At 33.4% G+C, this 20,300-nt stretch overlaps 2 protein-coding genes across 5 annotated transcripts in view; one reads left to right on the forward strand and one right to left on the reverse strand.

Annotated features, from left to right (window-relative positions):
• Window positions 1–13,360, forward strand: LOC148603757 (cation-dependent mannose-6-phosphate receptor-like). Of its 2 annotated transcripts, XM_088553330.1 has the most exons (8): window positions 1–281; window positions 2,880–2,967; window positions 3,417–3,544; window positions 3,863–3,947; window positions 4,483–4,524; window positions 4,570–4,628; window positions 6,614–6,740; window positions 7,343–13,360. In XM_088553330.1, exons 1-8 carry the CDS (start codon window positions 124–126, stop codon window positions 7,406–7,408), a joined length of 753 nt encoding a protein of 250 aa, XP_088409456.1. In that variant the 5' UTR covers window positions 1–123; the 3' UTR covers window positions 7,409–13,360. The 2 variants fall into 2 exon arrangements, with proteins under 2 accessions (XP_088409456.1, XP_088409453.1); XM_088553327.1 differs by having other exon boundaries at window positions 5–281; window positions 4,483–4,628.
• LOC148603758 (uncharacterized) overlaps window positions 11,765–20,300 on the reverse strand; it is an 18,123-nt gene continuing 9,587 nt past the window's right edge. For all 3 annotated transcript variants that reach the window (XM_088553324.1, XM_088553325.1, XM_088553326.1), the window contains exons 9-14: window positions 19,836–20,027; window positions 18,800–19,089; window positions 17,910–18,168; window positions 16,068–16,374; window positions 15,745–15,789; window positions 11,765–14,024 (exon numbers count right to left, since the gene is read on the reverse strand). In XM_088553324.1, coding sequence (XP_088409450.1) covers window positions 13,717–14,024; window positions 15,745–15,789; window positions 16,068–16,374; window positions 17,910–18,168; window positions 18,800–19,089; window positions 19,836–20,027 — 1,401 coding nt within the window. In that variant the 3' untranslated portion in view covers window positions 11,765–13,716. The remainder of the gene's footprint in view (window positions 14,025–15,744; window positions 15,790–16,067; window positions 16,375–17,909; window positions 18,169–18,799; window positions 19,090–19,835; window positions 20,028–20,300) is intronic.

The raw sequence follows: 20,300 nt of genomic DNA on the forward strand, positions 1-20,300 counted from the left end.
ATGTTAAAGATAAAATCATGTGATCAAAATGTGATAAATTGTTATTTATTCTACTTTTGTAATAATAATATATGAGGAATTTTAAAATCTCAAATTTTCATCCTTTCGATATATTAACTCATAATGGACCCATTGTTAGTTTTGTCCGGGTGTCTGTTGTGTTTTATTGGTATATTTGGACAAGATCCACCATGTACCGGGAGGGATCAGTGTTCCTGTGTTACTGCTGACAACCAAGTTATCGACCTATCCTCTGTTGGAAACAATGATGGATCATCAAAGTAGGTACAATGGAAATGGCTTATTATATGCAACTTTCTTTTAAAGTTTTTTTTGTTATATGTGAGTGTTTTTAGTTTTCAAATTTAATTCCTTCTCTTTAGGGTCGAATAAGGAGTTAAGGGAACGTATATTTGATTCATTAGATAAGTATAAACAAGAACGGATATGGTGCATACGTCAAAGGGATAACAACCATACCGAAATAAAAAAAATGTCCGCTCAAGGCCTTCCATGGGTCTTCAATGAAAGACGAGGAAACCCTCACACCACAGGACAGGTTGCAGCTGGCCCCAAACAACATTATACACAGGTATAGCGAAAAAGTTACCTCTGTATACTTCAGCAACATAGAAGTAAACTGAAAGTGAAAAAGAAACAATACATACAAAGGACAGTTTCCAGACATAGAACAGGCGGGGTGGGGGTGGGGTTAAAGAACTTAAAAGTGACCTAAACTCTCCCCATTAAAATCATACTGCCCTGGAAAAAAGTATTACATAATTAAACATACCCTAAAATCAGATAAAAAAAGTCTGAGTCCCTTTTTACAAAGAAATAAACAGATTATACATTACATAAATGCACAAACAGAAGATTACTAACAGTTAACTTGCATGCTAGCTCCAGACCAATTTTATCCTACTAAAAGTAATGTCCTCATCATATGTAATATCAATCATAATTCTTCGCATGAAGGATTAAGACACAATAAGTGTAATGCCGAAAACTGTTTTAAATATAGTGTGTTAGTTTCTGTGTAAAGACTCTATGAGTGAATTAATGTTAATACGAAAAAATACCATCTTTTAACGATTTAACAACAATATCAATACTTATGTCCCTTAGGAATAAACCTACCTAACGGTCTAGTCAAATTATTGGATGAGCTTTGATCTTTATGTGCTTTTTAAAGAATATTACCACTGAACATAGGATAGGAGATACCCACACGTATTGATTGTTCATAAGTACATATGTAATTGAGAATAATATTCATTATTTTATCATTTAACTGCTTATCAATAAATTTGTGGATATTTGAGCTAGAAATAATTAAAATCTTGTTTTTTGGTCAGTATGATAAACAAACCACTCAATCTCTACCCATACCATATTATTGTTTACCTACCCATCGTGGGCCTAATGTTAACACTTTTTATTACCTAAAGAGTAATTAAAAAAAACCAAGATTCTAGCGGGAATCAAAAGAATATATATCAGAGGGACAAAGACCAGACACAGACACACACAACAAAGAACATGTAATAATCATAATAATACATACATAGTAACAAAAAAATTAAACGAGCCATTTGAACTCTACTACAACTGGGAACATGGACAAGGTGCAGTTGTTCTTTGTTGACCGTATTAAAGTTACATAGTTTTTTTTTTTATAATTGCACTACACCAAACTTTACCGATTTAGTACTTGACGTTTTTATTCCAAATCCAGGCCACTACAGTATTTGATTAATATTCCCATAGCCTTCTATAGTGAAGTGCATATTTTTAGGATTTTAAAAACAAATATGTAAATTGATTCAATAAAACTTTCACTTATGTAGCATTTCTAAGGACACGTGAAATATTAATTTCCCGCAAAAAAGTAGGGTGAGTCCACACGAAGATCGGACAGAAAAGTAGTCTTGAACTATAAAGTATTATAGCCATTTTCAATACTTTCACTTTCGTTTTGCACTCATAAAACCAACCTTTTCAGTGGAACATTTATAAGTTATAATGTTAAATTTTATTAACAAAAACGTTTGTCATCTTATAATGTTACGTTTGCTCTACTCTATAAGTCATTGTTCATAACTTTTGACAAAATATTAGTTTGTAAAAAGGCAAAAAAGAAATCGCACTATATTTTATACCATCCATGTTCACCCGCTCATGGATATGAAGTGCAGTACTGGTACCTGTAGTAACCGATTATTCTAATGCCGGTTGTTATCATGTGATGTGATTGACTTTCTTTAATGTGTTCTGAATCAGCTTTCAGTAACTGCGCGCGATGTTTTAGATGCTATCTCATATGTCTATATGGTTTATGTTGAGGTATTCCATAGAGAGTATTGAATATATGATGTGCTTGTTATTTCAATTCATTTCTGACCACACATTAAATGGGGATGGTTAAAGCCATATCAAACTTGTTTAACTTCATCGCAGATTTTATGTGCCTGTCTATTGTTGTCTTCGATTCGTCATAATATTTTTGTTTGATTTTGAAGAATTTCTTATTTCTGTTAACGCGTGGATTTTATCACTTTGTTGTTGCGGTCTTCCAGAGCCTACTTAAAGGCGTGTTTAGTCTCATTGAAGACCTTTCGGTGAACTCTGAAAGTATATACTATTTTGTATTTAGGCTATACGCAGGTGCATTCGTTACGTTTTACAATTTCCGTTTTTTCATAACTTACTCCTTATTTCGGTTTGGAATCTGAGTTTTTTCGATTTGTTTCTCTTTTCAATTTCAAATTCTTCATCAATATTTTGTGTCTTCAACATTTTCATCCACTGAGTTAAAAAATTTGAACGCTGCTTTGGTTTGATCCTGATTATGTGATTTTAGCTTGTGACTTATTCAGATTTACAGACATACAAGCACCTGATGGATACATGTACTCATTCAACCCATGTTATCCTTTCTCAGAATTGGCTTGCGCCGATCAATCAGTGAGTATACTATTCAATCATTAGGCGGAGACAAACCATTTTCTTCTCGTGTGATGTGGGCGGAAGGGGGCTTTAACAGATTATAACGTATTTTTAGCAGCAAAAGACGGAGTTTTTATTTGAAAATTGTTCAATAATAGGGTGATTATTAGATCAAATTTAATCTGAATCATATTTTCTGTCTAAGGCTGGGTTAAAAAATAATTGCTAAGAGTCCATTTCTACTCGCTGATAAAATCGTTGGTCCATTAATATTTTTTGTTTTTTATTTTCAATCTATTTTATTGATAAAAAAAGTAGGTTTGCTTTTTATAATCGAATACACTTTAAGAAATGTATAATTGAAATAAGATCTGCACATTCCTCCTTTTAGTCATAGGCATAGAAAAGAATTTTCTAATTTCGTATGTAAAGATAAGTTTTGTCGATATACACATTTCAATTAATAGGTCTGCCAAGTACCACCAGACAAATCCACCGCGTACCAGGCCGGGGACGCCAACTCAGCTGTGTTTACTAACGACGGAATAAATAACCACATCCAATACTCGTCAACAGGTGGTGATGGAGTTACAAGGTACTGTAAACTTGCAACAATGAACTATATCCATTGGCGAAAGTGTGACGCCAGGTTGTCTCCATATCAAACTGATGGTGTCTGACCACTTCAAATATCTATTAATGTGGTGAATAATTGTCTATCTTTTATTGCCCAATTCTGTACCAGATATTAGGAAATATTAAGCTTTTGCTATGAAAAAAAAACTATATATATTAGGGCAGCTGTGCTGATTTTGTTCATGTATGCAGAAATTAAAATCGTAAACTTTGATCCAAAAGGTGTAGTTTCCAGGTATCCTAAGATTGAATCATGCCTTTTGTTTCTTGACCTCAGATCTTCCGATTTAACCCTCATATGTGACCCCAGTGCCTCAACACCGTCTTTCCAACCTTTAGGAGAACAAGGAACAGGCATATATGTAAGTACTTATGCACGAAAAATTTGATGGAGCAATGTACAAATTTACTGATAAATAGGGGTAACGGACTTAAACCTCATCAAGCTCGTGTAATGTAGGCTATTAAAAAAACAAGTTTGTGTGTAGAACGCGATGATACGAAGGCAGCGAAATTTTCATGACATGGATTATGTGTTTTATATGACAATTAGAGTAAAGAAAAATTATCATTATCGAAACAAACTTTTCAAAAAAAAAATAATAATAAAAACAAAACAATCTGAAATAATTACAAAAACAAACAAATAAAAAAACCAAAAAAAAAACAAAAAAAAAAAAAACCAAAGGTTTAATACGAGAAAAAAAAAGAATCTGAAGGAAAACCATTCTTTCGGAGATCCTACTTGCAGCTTGGTCAAAAGCTTGATGACATGGACACAGCGGTAGTGGCTGCATGAGGATAAATGCTTAGAAATCCATTTCTTACTGGGATATCATGTCCTGCATTTTTTTCATCAAAAACTTATTTAAATCATTTAAATTAATTGTTTTGTAGTATTTAACATTGACGACAAAGTGCGCATGTCCGGACGGATGTGCTGGGTCAGGGCCACAGCCAGGGCCAGGGCCAGGGCCAGGGCCAGGGAAAAGAAATAATGGCGGTGACAGTGGTCTAAGTATCGGATCTATTCTAGTAATAGTGTGAGTTTACCAATTATACATACAAATTAGTATCCTTTTGTCTGAACGTTCAATTCTTTTATACTTGGATTTTAAAAAAAGATTGATTGATGGAGTTTAACGCCCGAGTAATAATATTTCAGCTTTATTCAGGCGATGAACATGAAATGGATGATAAAATGAACATGAAATAATGATGAAATGAAAAATGGGATGAGACACAAGGATAATGAAGTCGACAAATTTTGATTGCCACAGGAAATAGGGAGAAGTGGGTAGGGTCGGGCAATTTAGCCTTCTGTGGCGGAGCCCAATGGTTCCTACTCAGGGAGAATACCACAGAAGGGTTCTCTTACGTGCGAGTAACGTGGCATCCTTCCCAACACGGTGCACCACTATGGTTTGTGGGGTTTGACAGGGATACCCCATTCCACCGCCTGGGGCACACAACCCAGTTGCTCTGTGAGCAGAGCGCCCTAGCCCCGGCCAGGGTTCTGAGCACTATTTAGTCGCCTTTTACGACAAGTTTAGTGTTGATGCAGGCCTATTTTTTTGACACCCGGACGCGAACGAGGCGATTTGAAAAAGAAAATACTTTCGAAGCTTCTTGAACTGTGCAATATCAATACACTTTTAGTTCTATCGGTTTTTGTAATATCTACTTTTATCGCTATTTTGTTTAAAATTCCTTTGACCTTGCTATATGTTAAATTTCAATCTTACGCAAGTCGAGTGAGAATGAAAATCATCGTATAGCTGCACAACATACGATACGTCACATAGCACTCCGCCGAAAATAATAATCCCGAATGGAACCTTTGCAGCGCTTATAAGACCTACAGGTTACCTGTAGTTCAAGAATACTGGAAATAAAAGAAAACTTATACCTTGCACTTCAGCAAAACAGCGACAAACAGATTATTTAGCATTTTTTGTCAACTCTTTTTCTGGTTGAAAAAAAATAAGTAGCGGTCTTTATAAAAATCAGACAGAAGGTGATTCATGCATATCAAAAATCCACCAAACTCACTTTCATTTCTTGTTCAGAAACAGCTACTGATCACATAACCAGTCATAGTATTACATTTGGGTGTTGCGGTTTTGAGATAAAAATTTATATAGATTGTACATGAAATTGGCATTTGGTTATCGTTCTTGATTTTGTTTGATTTTGGTGATTTTAGTGGGAGATAAATGTAAGACTTTCTCAAAAGTGCCTATCTGCACACAGACACAAAATATTGTTATGTAAATATATAGCACATGTAGATTGAAAAAGTGTTGTTTCTTCGGGTGGGTTTTTCTACACCATGAATTACTTTACTATTGGCAGTGTCTGAATTTTATGTGGACTGGTACTTAAATAATCTAATATTCTTTTAAAAAATGGTTATTTTGCTTTTAGTTTAGTGCAATTTTTGTTCCGAGTCATTTTTACATAAAGATAATCAAAACCACTCCGGTTGATTTGAAAGAATAGCTAATACCACAGACTACAGAGTGAATATCGCCCGGGTTCTATTGCTACTAATATTAAATTGACAAAACAAGTAAAAGGTAAAATGACAAACATAATCATATTTCGAGAAAAACGATATAGCCTAATTAGATAAGAAATTATGTTCCTAAATCAGTGTGTTTGCCGTCATGTAATTGATATAAAGCAACCCAGTTGACGAAGTATTAAGCTTTTCCTATCAGAAAAAGTCAATAATATTTTTATTAAGCTGATACACGTATCCTAAAAGTTGCTTAATACTCAAATATATATATTTAAAAGCAATGAAACCTAACAAATATCATATTCGAATTTGACCAATTTTACACAATGTTATATTTATATCTTCCCTGCTATCCGCACGATTTAGGGAAATATTTCAATAATTAAATCTTATTATAATGATTCCTAGAAATGTAATATCATTTTGTTAAAATGATTATCCATCAATTCGTTCGTTCATCAAAGGTCTCAGTCATGTTAACAACATTTCTTTCGGCATTTACAGGGTTGTATCTATTGGTGCAGTATACTTTGTTGGCGGAGTTGCTTTTTTGATGTTCGTTAAAAAAGCCCGTGGAAAAGAAGCCATACCAAACAGTGGATTTTGGGTATCTGTACCAGGAAATGTAAAGGTACCTCATTGTGTTCCCAATGATAGTAAATATAGAGATTTGCATTTTTGTTGAATCTGTCTGCATGGCTGACATACAGTAACGTATCATTCTTGCCAGCACTCTACATAATTGAAACTATAGGTAGAAAGACTGGCACGATGCTTTATAGGATATGTTGATATTCATGTGTTTTCATTTCACATACATGTACATATGTATAGTAAAATGTTGAATGGTTTAGACCTTTACTCAGCACAAAGAAAAGTTTCTAATGCATTAGAACGAATTCTCATACGCACAAAAATATCGAAAAAAAATATGTTTCTGTTTCCGATGTAAATGTGAATCAGTTGTCATTTACATTTAGAATAAGTTTTTTTTAATCTGTATAAATTGGATTGAAGCAATCTGTAACATTCATTTTATAAAATGATGTCAATTGTCAATTGTATGACTTTGTATTTTTAGTACAATAAAACTATCGATAATAATGTAAAAAAGTAAAAGTCTTTGATATAAATACACAAATTAACAATTGTTCAATGTTGGATTCTTTATAAATGTGTAAATATTAATGTGCATGCGATTGAAATTTAAAACCTGACTTACTTTAATTTCAGAATGGTTTCATGTTTGTGTACTGTAAAATCAGAGGACAACAATTTACTGCATATTCATCTGTATAACATAACATAAACTAACAATGTAAAAAATACTTGCTTCTTAGGGTTGATAGACAATGAATTAATTCTCGTGGGCAAAAACAGTTATTCAGAGAAAATACATGTTCGTCTGAAAATATGATAATAGATATCTTGTGACTAGGTACTGTTAGGACTAAATGTGCAAAATAAATAGTCTTATCTTTAAAGTAGATCATACCAATTACACTGAGGATTTATAAATAGTCTTTTCTTAAAAGTACATCATACCAATTACACTGAGGATTTGTTTTATCATTTGGCAAAATCATACCGACATATATATTTTTAATGAACTGATAATTTTTAAAATTATGTAAAAATAGTATTTTTAAATTACCAAATGATTTTTTACATAAACAATTTTATAGTAAAATTATAAAAAAAATAATTGTATATAGTGCTTCTTTAAGGGGGATAATTGGCGGGGAAAAAGTTCTAGAAATGTACCGGGAATTTAAATGTTTTGTTATTACAAGAAAAAATTTCGGTGACCCCCCAATTTTCTTTTTGAAATATAAAAGAATGTCAGTTAAGTGTTCTTTCTATCTATTCAGAAGAAATTATATCAACCAGTTTTTATGCTTTGCGAAATCGTGAAGTTCCAGACAGAATTCATACAAAATTACCTTGATTAGGTTCAATTATCTCGATATCAAGTTCGGGGACCTATGCCTTTTAGTCGTTAATATTGTATCGGACTTCTTGCACTTGTAATTTCAGAAGTACTTTACATTTGCATATGATTTGCTTATAATTATACATTACTAGTTCACGTTATACTTCAGATCTGTGCCGTGTTGACCGGAATAGCACCATAGTTCTAGCTTCATACGAGTTAAAATGTACCTCTTAAATATCATACACGTGTGTTCTATGTGTGTGTTTCTTGCTTGTATGAGAGCGGGAAGTTTACATAAAATGATCGACTGGCATTGAACATTACCCAGTTTCCAATTCAGGCACAGGGGCTCGTTACAAGACTATATGGGTCATAAACATTAGCAGGACCCCGACGTCTATAAATATTTATTGCCAGTTGTATGTTTAATCTGCTTCATAATTGACCCAAAGATCGGTAAAATATGTACCTCATTTAAAAAATATCATACACGTCAATTTGTGTTTTTGCTTGTATGAGAAGAGAACGAGAACTATACATTGAAAGATGAAATGATCGGTTAGCATTCAATTTATGTAATATTACCCAGTTTCCGATTAAAATACAGGGTCTCCTTACAATTAACTATATAGCTCATATATATTATCAGGGCCCCGATATCCTTTCCCTTGTTTAGCCTGAAGAAGACTATACATCACCTAAAAGCTGCATGTTTACTTTAATAACCCTGAAAATATGATATGGGGTTTACTACCATGCAGTGCGACACCTAGCTCCTAGATGACAATGAGCTAAAAATAGAAAGGGAATTTCCCTCCATTTTACAAAAGGGGTCGTCATGCAAAACTCATACATAAATGTAAAACATATTTAATTCAGTAAGCTACAGTGACCGTTTTATGTAGAGTTGATGTGCACTTTTTCCACAGCAGCATAACACAAGTGCACTAAAACTAGTGTAAGACTTTTTTTGCTAAAAACATTCTAAAAGCTAATTGGTTGAAAAAGTGGTATGTATCCAGAATTTGTCCGGAATTTTACCGATCCGATTCTAAAATTATAAGTTTACGGGTTTAAATTTTTGCCATAACATTTTTTTTTCCTTATATCCTTGCTTCACGCCAAAGTATTTGAGAGAGTTATTGTTCTTTATCTCTAGTGATATCTAACCAATTTTTTGCACCACCTGGTGAATAAAACTACTTTGTGTCGCGTATGACTACATTTCCGGCAAATTTTTCAAGAAGAAATTCTTCTTTCTGCACCCGAGGTTACCTTTCAGTGAAATGACCAAGTAGTTCCGATTGGACTTTGATTTCGTTTCTTAAAAGTTTGTGCAGGCACAGGACCACAATTAATTTTCCAGTGTATTTCAATATTATTTGAGTAGATTTAAAATATTCCACCAGCGCAAACTGAATAAATCTTCTCTGGCCTAAAGATACCTACAAACAGGATTTTACATACATACTGTAGAAAATTTTATCATCATTTTCTGATATAAAAAATATTTGACCCGGAGATGATCCCATGTAGTTTTGACCTTTTTTCTACCAATTTGATGCAAAACTTCAGTAAATAACTTTCCAGTAAAAATATGAAAACAATGTGGAAAGTGCCTACCACCGAAGTTGGAACTATATTTGTATACAACAAAAACCCAAGAGAATTAATTGTGGTCTCGTACCAGCAGAGGGAATGGACTGTCTAATCCGACAGACTGGTTAACAGTCCGATTAGAGTAATGGACAGTAGTAGATTTAAAGTTCAAATATTTGACTAATTGCAGCTGTGGCAAGTACTTGGATACTTTTGAACAATTTATTTCAAACCATTTAGCTACTTACAGAAGTGTAAATAGTTTGAGTTTTGCTTTAAATGTTAACTTTTCTTTCCCCAATGAGACCGCAAACCAGATGTCGTGTTTTGGTGGGTTACGTCCTTATGAAAAACTTGATAAAACCCAGACAGCATGTCTTCGTCGGGCCAACGTTAGCTGATGGTTGGATCGTTGGCTTTTAGTCGGCGTTGGCAAGACAACGTTGGCCCAATGTAGTAGTCCGTAGTTATGGAAATATTTTTTCTTGATTTATTTTTTGAACAAAATGGTTTTTAATTAACAACCAAATGATTCAACGCGACATTTTGGAAATTTAAATACTTTCATATTATAAAAAGGTTCTGCAACGTTGGCCTTACTGTATTTGGACAACCATTTCATTTTATGTTTCTCTTTAAAAACTTGTTTTAGAAGCGAATTCTGAGTGAGAGTATTGTTAAATTTTGATTTTTAAATCAAAACCATGATTACATGATTTGCATTATTCTACATTTGTTCAACTCAGAGCCAGCAGTGAGCCAACACTGAACCAACATTGAACCAACGTCGAAACGACTTTGGTAAAAAAAACATGTTAAAAAGAGTTAATATTATTCTCGATGCAAAAATGTATGTCGGTCTCAAGAAAGTAAAACTAGAAAGCAAATTCGGATGATTTTGTATGAAAGCAATATTGTGTTGCATCTAAACTACGATACTAAGTTGGGCCAACGTTGACCAAACGTTGAAACACCAAAATGTATATGTTTATTAATATAATTTTACTTCTTTCAAAAAAGTATTGTTGGCTCTTTTCTCGAGTTCTGTTAACTGCATGTTTAATATTCATGCAAAAGTATTCGCGTTTAATATTTAGAACTTGGTAACACAAAAACAAATTATTATGAATAACCAAATCTAATTTATGATAACAATAGTGTACATGGTTATCTCCCAATTATGCAGCTTTGTAACTGAGAGCACAATACACCTTTTACAAAACAAAAGTTGTCTTTCATTTTGAACAAATGTACACATATTTTCAATGTAAATTCATTCTAAACACAAAACAGTGGCAGGTATTATCATATGCAAAAAGATTACTAAATTTTCAATATTTAGTATACCAATGCTCGTAGTATCTGTTTATGTTATAATAGATTTTCTTGTATTAATCTTTTAAACTACAATCAGCTTGTCGTTGGTACATTCTTTCAGTAAAGAATTTATATGATAAACTGAGGGTAAATGCGAGCGCTTACTATAGCGGAGTGCACACGATCAGCACTCTGCGACATGACCAGAAAATACATAATAAAATAATCTTCTAGTATCTTAAGGAAAACAATCGTCTGACCATATGGTTAGGTTAACGTTGGGCTTATGTTGGGCCAACATTGGGGATTTATTGAGTCGATGTTGGCATTACGTTGGGCCAACTTTGGACCAACTATTGTTTAACTTTGGGCCAACGTTGGGTACCCTACGTTGGCCCAACGTAAACGAATCCGTTGAACCAACGTTGGCCCAACGTAGGAATGCTGGCTTGGAATGGCTCGCGTTCCGTAGATATGAAGATACCACTATTAATCAAACAAGTGTGTGTATCATTTTGTATATTGTCACAAAAGATTCATGTTGGAATGTTGGAATAAGCTAAAAATCGGAAAAAAATTATACTTTAGTATACTAAATTATACTTCTAATAATATTTTATCTTTCGGTGATCCGTACGAAATCTGATAAAGACAAAAACAGAGAAACATTGTGTCGATCATATTGAATTTGCATCATTTTGAAGTTGTATGTTTCTTTTCCGACTTCAGTCGATTTTGTAAAGAAGGGGGGAACGGTTCATGTTAATTTGTATTCAGGGTAGAAATAAAACACATAGACTAAGTCTGTGTACATCTAGTCTAATTAAAATATGTTATTGTTGAACAGATTTCAGTACAATTCTTATTTAATTTGAATTTCATATTATACTGACCACATATACATTATGTTATAATCCATAAATGAATACTTTATAGCGTTAATTCGCCAACGAAAATGAACACTTGCTAGCAACGGAAATTAATTGCAGTGCCAACTTTGTTCCATTTTACAAGAACAAGTACAGTGATAGTCATCTGACAAAAAAAAATTCTAAAAAAACAACAAATGAACATGACCATGGTAGAACGGGTATAACTCGTGTCAATGAGACATACCTATTCAAATACATGTATGTGATGATTGTTTCGTGTTTGGAAGATTTTTTTCATGGACACTTTTCAAAATAGTTCGAATATATGCATTTTGTTATCGTTTTGTATATGAACATCCCATTTACCGACTAGATCAGCTAATTTACAATATATTATATTATATACATGCGAAAAATTGCAACATACGTTTTTATATGTTTATAAAAATGTTATATAAAATCATACGAGTGCAATATTCATTATATATATAAAGTATTAAACTACATCAACCATATGATTTTGGTTTTGCATCTGTTCATAATTTATTTCAATAGCACTAAGTATATATTTTTGTGTTGGTCCTCAAAATACGAAATAAACATAGTTTAGGGTATTTAAAACAAATTGAAAAAAAAAAAAAAAAACAATGTTGCAATTTTTTTTTGTGTGGTGCATGTAACCTTATAATATAAGTAGATGATAAAGAATACATGATACCTAAAATAATATTAGCAACAATGTTTTGGCAATAAATACAGTGTATGAAGCTAACCTTTCAATAGAATAGTTAGACAAACCTTGAAATGAATGTCTTACTCAAAAGTTTAGAAAAAAAATACGCGACATATGTCAGGGCCTAAAACGATTCCCGAAGACTCTAGATCAGAACAATTACTTACCCCTTACGATGTCACCTCATAAGCGAATGTTAACAATTCTTTGTCGTTACTTATAGAAATTATGTTTTGTCCCAGAGGCGTATTAATGGCCAGTGTATCTCTCGACTTGCAGGTCAGTAATAATGAATTTATCCAATTAATGCTTTTTTTCCGATAATTCTGGATCAGAACGATTTCTAGTCTTTTTATAACGTTTTTACGAGAAAAAAACATAGATAAATCTCCAAATGGGGAATTTTAACCCTAGACAAGTGAAGAATTGAACAAGCTAACAGGGCAGTAGAATCACAATGAAATAAATCATGTATTAATCATTAGTTGTTTAAACTCAGTACAACACGCGTGAAACGTTTATGGATGTTAGCTGCTCATGTTCAGTCATTTTTGTCAAATTTTCGGACTTCTCTAGTTTTATCATTTTCATAGCATACATTGTGTGCCAATTGACCCCCACTTTACTGTTCATAATTTCATTAAACACAGCTCTAAATGTTATTAAGAAGTTTTTTTTTTTTATGAAATCCCTTTTATTTCTTCTGAGTTTTTAATGGATAAAACCTACTAATAACAAAACCTATGGCAAATCTAGGGCAATCCTCCCCTTCCACAAAAAAAAAAAAAATCAAATGGTTATATCTCAAAGAACGAGTACGATGATCCATCATTTCCTTTATTCATATTGTTCTAGCATGAAAAAAAAACTTAAAAGATTTCACAGCCCTTTGAAATCCTTACTATTTTTAACCGAGCAGGACCATCCTTACTTCTTCTCAGGGTGTAAACCAATACACTGACCGACATTATACATATAATAATTCATCTTTATAATGCAAATCAATTATCCACAAATATAGTTTTGCAATGTGATCATAGTGTATACTAAAAACAATTTAACATCAAGTCATACATTCGTCCGACACCATGCAACTGTGAAGATTTGAGAAAAATATATGAAGCAAAATGTACATATTGGACACGTTCCCTTATAAAAAGCGCATTTCTCTGTACTCTTTATGTGCTATTCTCAGTTCATCTGCTTCAAAATCTTTATCCATTTTCTCAAGCGTAATGGCCAAGGTAGATACCATACCTTCATATGGCCGCAGTCCCCTCCACTTCAAAAATATTTCTTCAAGAAAATCATCAACTCGTTGTTTTTCAACTGACAGCTCGGCAAGTCTACTATGATTATCAGCCTTCAATTGCATTGCCAAATAGAAAGCTTCATCTTTGTTCAGTCGTTTTGATAAATGTATTAGCGACGTATCTATCCTCAAGGCTGGAATTTTACCTGTTATATACAAAATAATAGCAATTAAGAGAGAACCTAACATCTCTAAAATTCATTTGATTCGTTTAAATTTCTTGACCGGTAGTCGTCCACAAATGTCTTCCGACAGTGAAACGGAGCCTGCATCGCAATTTACTATGGCCTGGTCGCCGACGTTGAACATCCAGAACCTTAATGTTTACATGATCCACCGCCGAATTCCATGGATGAATGCCTCGTTTCGTGACGTCATGATACAGTAAAAGCGTTTGACAAGACTTGTTGACATTTTTATCCAGGTGTAAAACAGTTACCTTTTTCATTTATATTATTGTAACATGTGGTTTCCATGATATAAAGTTCAAAATAAATCATAAATTTATGAACTCATTTCAGAGCCCATTGTCCACAATTTCTTCAAAAAAGTGCGTCGCCAGTTATGCAAAAGTGAAATAACTCAGCCCGCAACCGTAGTGTTGTATAAGAATCATTTTCGGCATGGAATTACAAGGAAAATATTTTCCAAAATACTTTTAAAGTCATTTACATTTATACAAATATTTAGGTTACAAATACAGAAAGCATTTTCTCCCGATTTTATTATTTTAAAATGCATTGGCAGACTCTTACGGATTTGCATACCCATACTGTCGCTACGATATTACTTCGCGCTGCGTCGTTAGAGGCGCAACAGCGGCACTTTTTGTAAACCACGTAAAAGGCGATTTTACATAGAATAGACTACAACCAATATTTTTTTTATTTGCAGGATAAACACAATACAAAACCAGTGTCCTAGCATATCGGAAATATGGGTATGAAGCTAAGAAACAGGGGTTTCGCGAGTTGACCAACTGCTACATTACTCGGGTTTTACAATAGCGTTATATATATATATATATACAATCGTCTCAGAATGTGACGACTCTATTCGCTACACTGCTCCATCGGATCAAATTGATACAGGGAAGATACATAAACATATACAAAGGTCTGAAAAATTCCCAACGATGTTAGAATTGTCAAATTTGCGATGCAAATTTTTGGTCGCTCCCTCCGCGGGACTCGAACTCGTACCGTTGTGACATCTATGGCAACACTGCCTGCACTAAGTCCAGCGCCCTAGACCACTCGGCCAGCTAGGCTATATAAAAATATAGCTTTCGCTGGCCGGGTCATTCCTCCTCGTAGGATTAATCTAGGGCTGTAACTTAGTACACGATGTATGGTAGTACGGGACAGTTCATTTTTAGATGTTATTATGTAGGATAGAGGATCAAATTAATGATGCATGTCGTAACAAATCAATTTTATACAAACGTCTCAGAATGTGACGACTCTATCATCATTAATTTGATCCTCTCTCCTACATAATAACATCTAAAAATGAACTGTCCCGTACTACCATACATCGTGTACCAAGTTACAGCCCTAGATTAATCATACGAGGAGGAATGACTCGGCCAGTACAAGATCGAGTCCCGCGGAGGGAGCGACCAAAAATTTGCATCGCAAATTTGACAGTTCTAACATCGTTGGGAATTTTTCAGGCCTTTCTATATATATATATATATATATATATATATATATATATATATATATATTTATTTATTTTCTAATTCAATATTAATTATACAGAACATGACTGCTTCGATTTGTTTATTGCCCTTTTGAATTTTAATAAATATATTGTAGGATAACAATGTTGTCTGTAAAATGTAGAATACAAGACTGAACTTACATTGAATATCTTTAATGTGTGATCCAGATGTTTTCGTTTCATCTTCTGTAAAATATGAAAAAGATACTAGTATATAGAATTTACGTGATTCAAATGTTTGGTCATAGTGTATACTATTATAGAAATAGGTATTTTCAATGAGAAAAAAGTGTTGTTATGTTCAACACATCAAACTTTACAAAGTACATGTATGTATATCAAACTTTAAAAAGTACATGTATGTTCATCAAACATCATCTCTGAGGAACAAAGACAATCTAAAAGTATTTTATACAATCTACTAAGGGGAATACTAAGGATTTCAATTAAAGCGTTTATTTTACCATCTGGTTCAGGTTCTTGGGACTTCAGATATACTGGTAGTTCTGTGATGTGTTTGTTTTCAATCAATGGATCCCGTGGTACTATAATTTCTTTGGTGGAACATAAGCCATTACTTTCTACGATTCTTATTGGTTCCTGGGCTGTTTCAACAATACTCTCAATCTTAATGCTGCCCACAGGGCTTTGGGTTTTGTCAACTACCTCAGCGTTTAATGGGATGAAATTTTCCCTGTTTGGATTAAACATAAGCTTGTGTGTATCTGATTGTTCGCTTCCGATTCTTTTTACATTTCCGATGAACTGCACCTGTAATTATGGTCGAAAAAAAAATAATTAGCATGACAGTCCACCGCCTGGCTGGAGAGGCCCAGGAAGGTAAACCGCTTCCCCACTCACACATTCATCAACTCCATTATAGTTTTCAGGGAGTTTAATCATGTTCACATTCCTCCTATTTACAAATCACTTAAACAAAAAACCTTCAAATGTTACATATGTAAGACTCAGATGCATGTCCGGTTCTTCAAAGGTGTCCGATCACATTATAACTTCAATGTTTGTGTTGGAAATTGCAAAACATCTTTTTTAGTTACATCATATGTCCACTGTGACACGGCCACTGTAATAAATGTGTCCGATTTACAAAATATCAAACAAAGTTCGTCTTATGAATTTTCCGGGGCTTAGAGAGACGATATGTGACCAGTAAAATGCATGATTTATACTCATCATGTTTATATGCGCACAATATGTTTAACTTGTTGCTCCACCTCTGTTGAAAATAATGGCTTAAAGGAGAGGATAAGTGTTGTCATTATAGTAGATTGTGTCCATAACTAACTGTAAATCTCTGGTGTACAGTCATATAGTTTGTCAAAAATTACAATGGTGTCCACACTTGCCCCAAGTGAACCGAGTTCAACGCGCTGCGGTCGTACCAGCGTCTGACGTTCGAAATTCACTTTAGTATGAGAGGAAACGAACGTCTACCGGTACGCCGAGTTTGGAACGCTAGACTCTCGTCTTAAGTAGCAGTCTTTTTTAAAAATCATGCAAATTCTGTAAAATGTGATATGCCTAAAAAAAGTTACATATTTTTATATTTGCTATTAAGTTGCTTTATAGCTCTATATGATAAAATGTATGATTATTCATTCCAACATGTCTGCTCTTAGGAGATAATCCAATAGTTCTCCTATGAACAAAGGTTACATGAAAAACCAAGTTACTTTCTGTTAACTATGACATTTTAAACAAAATATCAAAAATTAAATTATGCAGCCTTTCCAACCATGAATCAGATTTTGCATGATTCTTATGTGGAGTACTACTTAACACCAGACGTTGTTTACTTGTAGGATGTAGATTAATTATTACGACAATTAAGTCCACGTTTGCTGTCATGTGACGTACTACCGGACACGTTTGTGAAATGGGACATGCTTGTGAGTCCTACATATGTATTTTGATTTTCTACATCATCAAATGAAGGAAAAAGTTATCAATAACTTTCCAAGGGAAATTAAATATTGTCCTTACTCTTAAAATGCAGGCCTAAAAAATGAAAATCTTAATGATTATTACATAGACACTGTTTCACATTATTTTGGGCAGTTATTATTTTAGATAACCGCATCACTTCTGCTCAGTTAACAGACTTAATTATCTGATTTTGGTTAACTATAACGATATAATCGTAAAAGGCTATTTTTCAGCCCGTGTTACACCTGTTAAATAAACGTTGAATATACATGTAACTAAAACCTGTGTTTTTTTGTTTTTGTTTTAATCTGAAAAATGAAATTGCGGGTATTACAAACAATAAATATTAATTAACTTACTTTAAACCACTGGTTGACTTGTACTACTGCCGTATGAGAACCATCTTGGAGGTAATAACCTTTTTTGTCCCATTCCTTCTTCCTCTTTTTAGCTTTTCGTTGAAGTGTACATTCAAGCACAACAGCGAATTCAGTTCTATTGATGGGCTGCACCATAACAAAGAACTCGACTGGCCTTTCGTTTTTTAGAGCTGTTTGTATAAGTTTAGTGACGGCATAAAAATCGTTCTCGACCTTCTTTTTCACAACTCCAGTGAATCTGTATTTGAGAGTAATTCATTAGAGTTGTTTATGTTGTCGATTTTTAATGGAGTACATGTACTTTTAAAAGTTGTAAAAATTAAAAAGCTAAAAATTTATTGTCATCGTTGTACGAGGTGTATTGTCTTTCATTTTAACCGTATGCTACTTACAATTTATCAAATTGCAAGTGGTTACAAAGTAGGTAAAAAAAGTTATCAAAAAGAACTTCAGAACATTCAACGAGAATTTATTTTATTATAATTCAATTTCAATGTAAAGAATTTCGTTTGTATGACTCTCAACTCACTAAAGCTTCTGTATCTTGTTAACTGACTGTACGTACCCGTATTACCATCTTCATTTACGCCTTGTAAAATATTTTGAAGGCTTGAACATGGGAATCCTTTATTTGTTGAATGATTTAAAATTACGTCTGGTGCTGGATTGTGGTGGTATTTTGCTACCATTTCCAGTGTACTTACGTTTTGTGTGTAGATACATTGTAGATAGACCCATGTGTAATTTAGGACATATTAATGATAGATTTCCGTATAAACAACTCTTTTTTGGTTTAATGCTTTTCGACCTTAAGCGTTCTACAAATGCAATGCACAAACAATCGAAATCTACATTATAACATAATTTACATGGAGAAGTGGCGAATTTGGAATGCTGCAACGTTTAAATGTCGACGTCTGCCTTTCTTGGCATCTACTATTTCCCAATCTTCGGCTTCTTCAGGATATTCTTTCGAAGATGACAAAATAACAATATCAGCCCCTTCGTCGACGTTTGAATGCATTGGTAATTTCATATCAATCGGCTGTTTTGGTTGTTGGTGATTGCTCATTGAAAGGTCAAGGACATTTGTTAGTATAACAGGTTCCACATTTGAATCATTATCGCCCTCTTCACCGACATCTTTTGTCTCAGTTACCTATACAAATACAGTATTAGTAGGCTATTTTAAATATAAGAGTAGTCAAGGGAACCAAGATTCTAGCAGAAATCAGAAGAATATAATCCCGGGGTAAAAACAATGATAAGGTGTCATACCGTATTTTTAAATACAATGTAGACTATACATTGTGTATGCTTGTACTTGGAGATTTGGAAAATGGGGTTCTAGAAAAAGAAGAGGAAATAATTATTGCTAATTTATGCCAATTGTTGCTCCAAATACAGAAAGTTTTCCCTAAAAGGAAGTGAATCCGAGGAATCCCCAATGACCCACTACTGGCTCCCATTTTAGATCAGGTCTAACATTATCAAATTCATTCGCCATCCGTGTCAGGGTCCTATTAAGTTTGAAGTCAATATTGCAATATTATGATATTACTTGTAATAATGACAATAGATAATTTTATATTAGGAAGTGCTATAAAGAAGACTTCTTTTGGGTCGATTTATGTCTTCAGGTTTTGTTCTCTACTATAGCCATGTTGCTCTTTGGTATACGGCTCAACCGTAAAGTTCAATGTATAGCCTACCTGTTGAAGTTAAAAATTTAAAAATCAAAGAACTGCTTCTCCCTACATGTTGAATCTCTACATTGTAATTCAGGTTATGGAATTAATTTAGAAAAAAATAAAAAAGTAATTCTTAACAACTGCACGACCTTAATTAAAAAAAATCCCATGTTAAATGTTAAACATTATTAAAAATGGCGGAAATGAAACTTACATTGAACAAAAGATCTCCAGGTTCGTCAAAAGTGTCCTCGGGAATAGCGATTTCAGCATCCGGTTCCATTTGTGGCTGTATCGTACATGCCTCCTCTGTGATGGAGAATACTTCCGGTTTTTCGATGGTAACGAACATAAAAGATGTTATAGTGTTTGGCTTTACAATGATTGTTGCCTTTACTTCTGTTCTCTAAAGACAGATATTATCATACATGAATTCATATGTATCTAGTAGTATTGTACACTTATGAATAAGAATAATGAATCCGATATTTGCAATACAAAATGTGTGTCCACGAACACCTTTAAGAAAGTTTTTTTTTTAAGTAAATTGTTAACACGAATTATTCGTTGAATTTGGCATGTAAAACGTGAGAATTATAATGAATTAGTAATAAATATCAAAACAAAACTATTTCAAAATCAAGAAATAAAAAAGAAAGACATGCATCCTTGGGGAGCG

The sequence above is a fragment of the Perna viridis genome, chromosome 11 (assembly GCF_037379345.1).
Source record: "Perna viridis isolate PV_CMFRI_1.1 ecotype Kerala chromosome 11, ASM3737934v1, whole genome shotgun sequence".
Taxonomy (NCBI): Eukaryota; Metazoa; Mollusca; class Bivalvia; order Mytilida; family Mytilidae; genus Perna; species Perna viridis.

Coding starts and splice junctions, on each gene's coding strand:
- LOC148603757 (XM_088553327.1), top strand. CDS start 124: ATGGACCCATTGTTAGTTTTGTCCGGGTGTCTGTTGTGTTTTATTGGT. Junction 3,545..3,862: donor GGTGGTGATGGAGTTACAAG/GTACTGTAAACT, acceptor TCTTGACCTCAG/ATCTTCCGATTTAACCCTCA. Junction 3,948..4,482: donor AACAAGGAACAGGCATATAT/GTAAGTACTTAT, acceptor ATTGTTTTGTAG/TATTTAACATTGACGACAAA.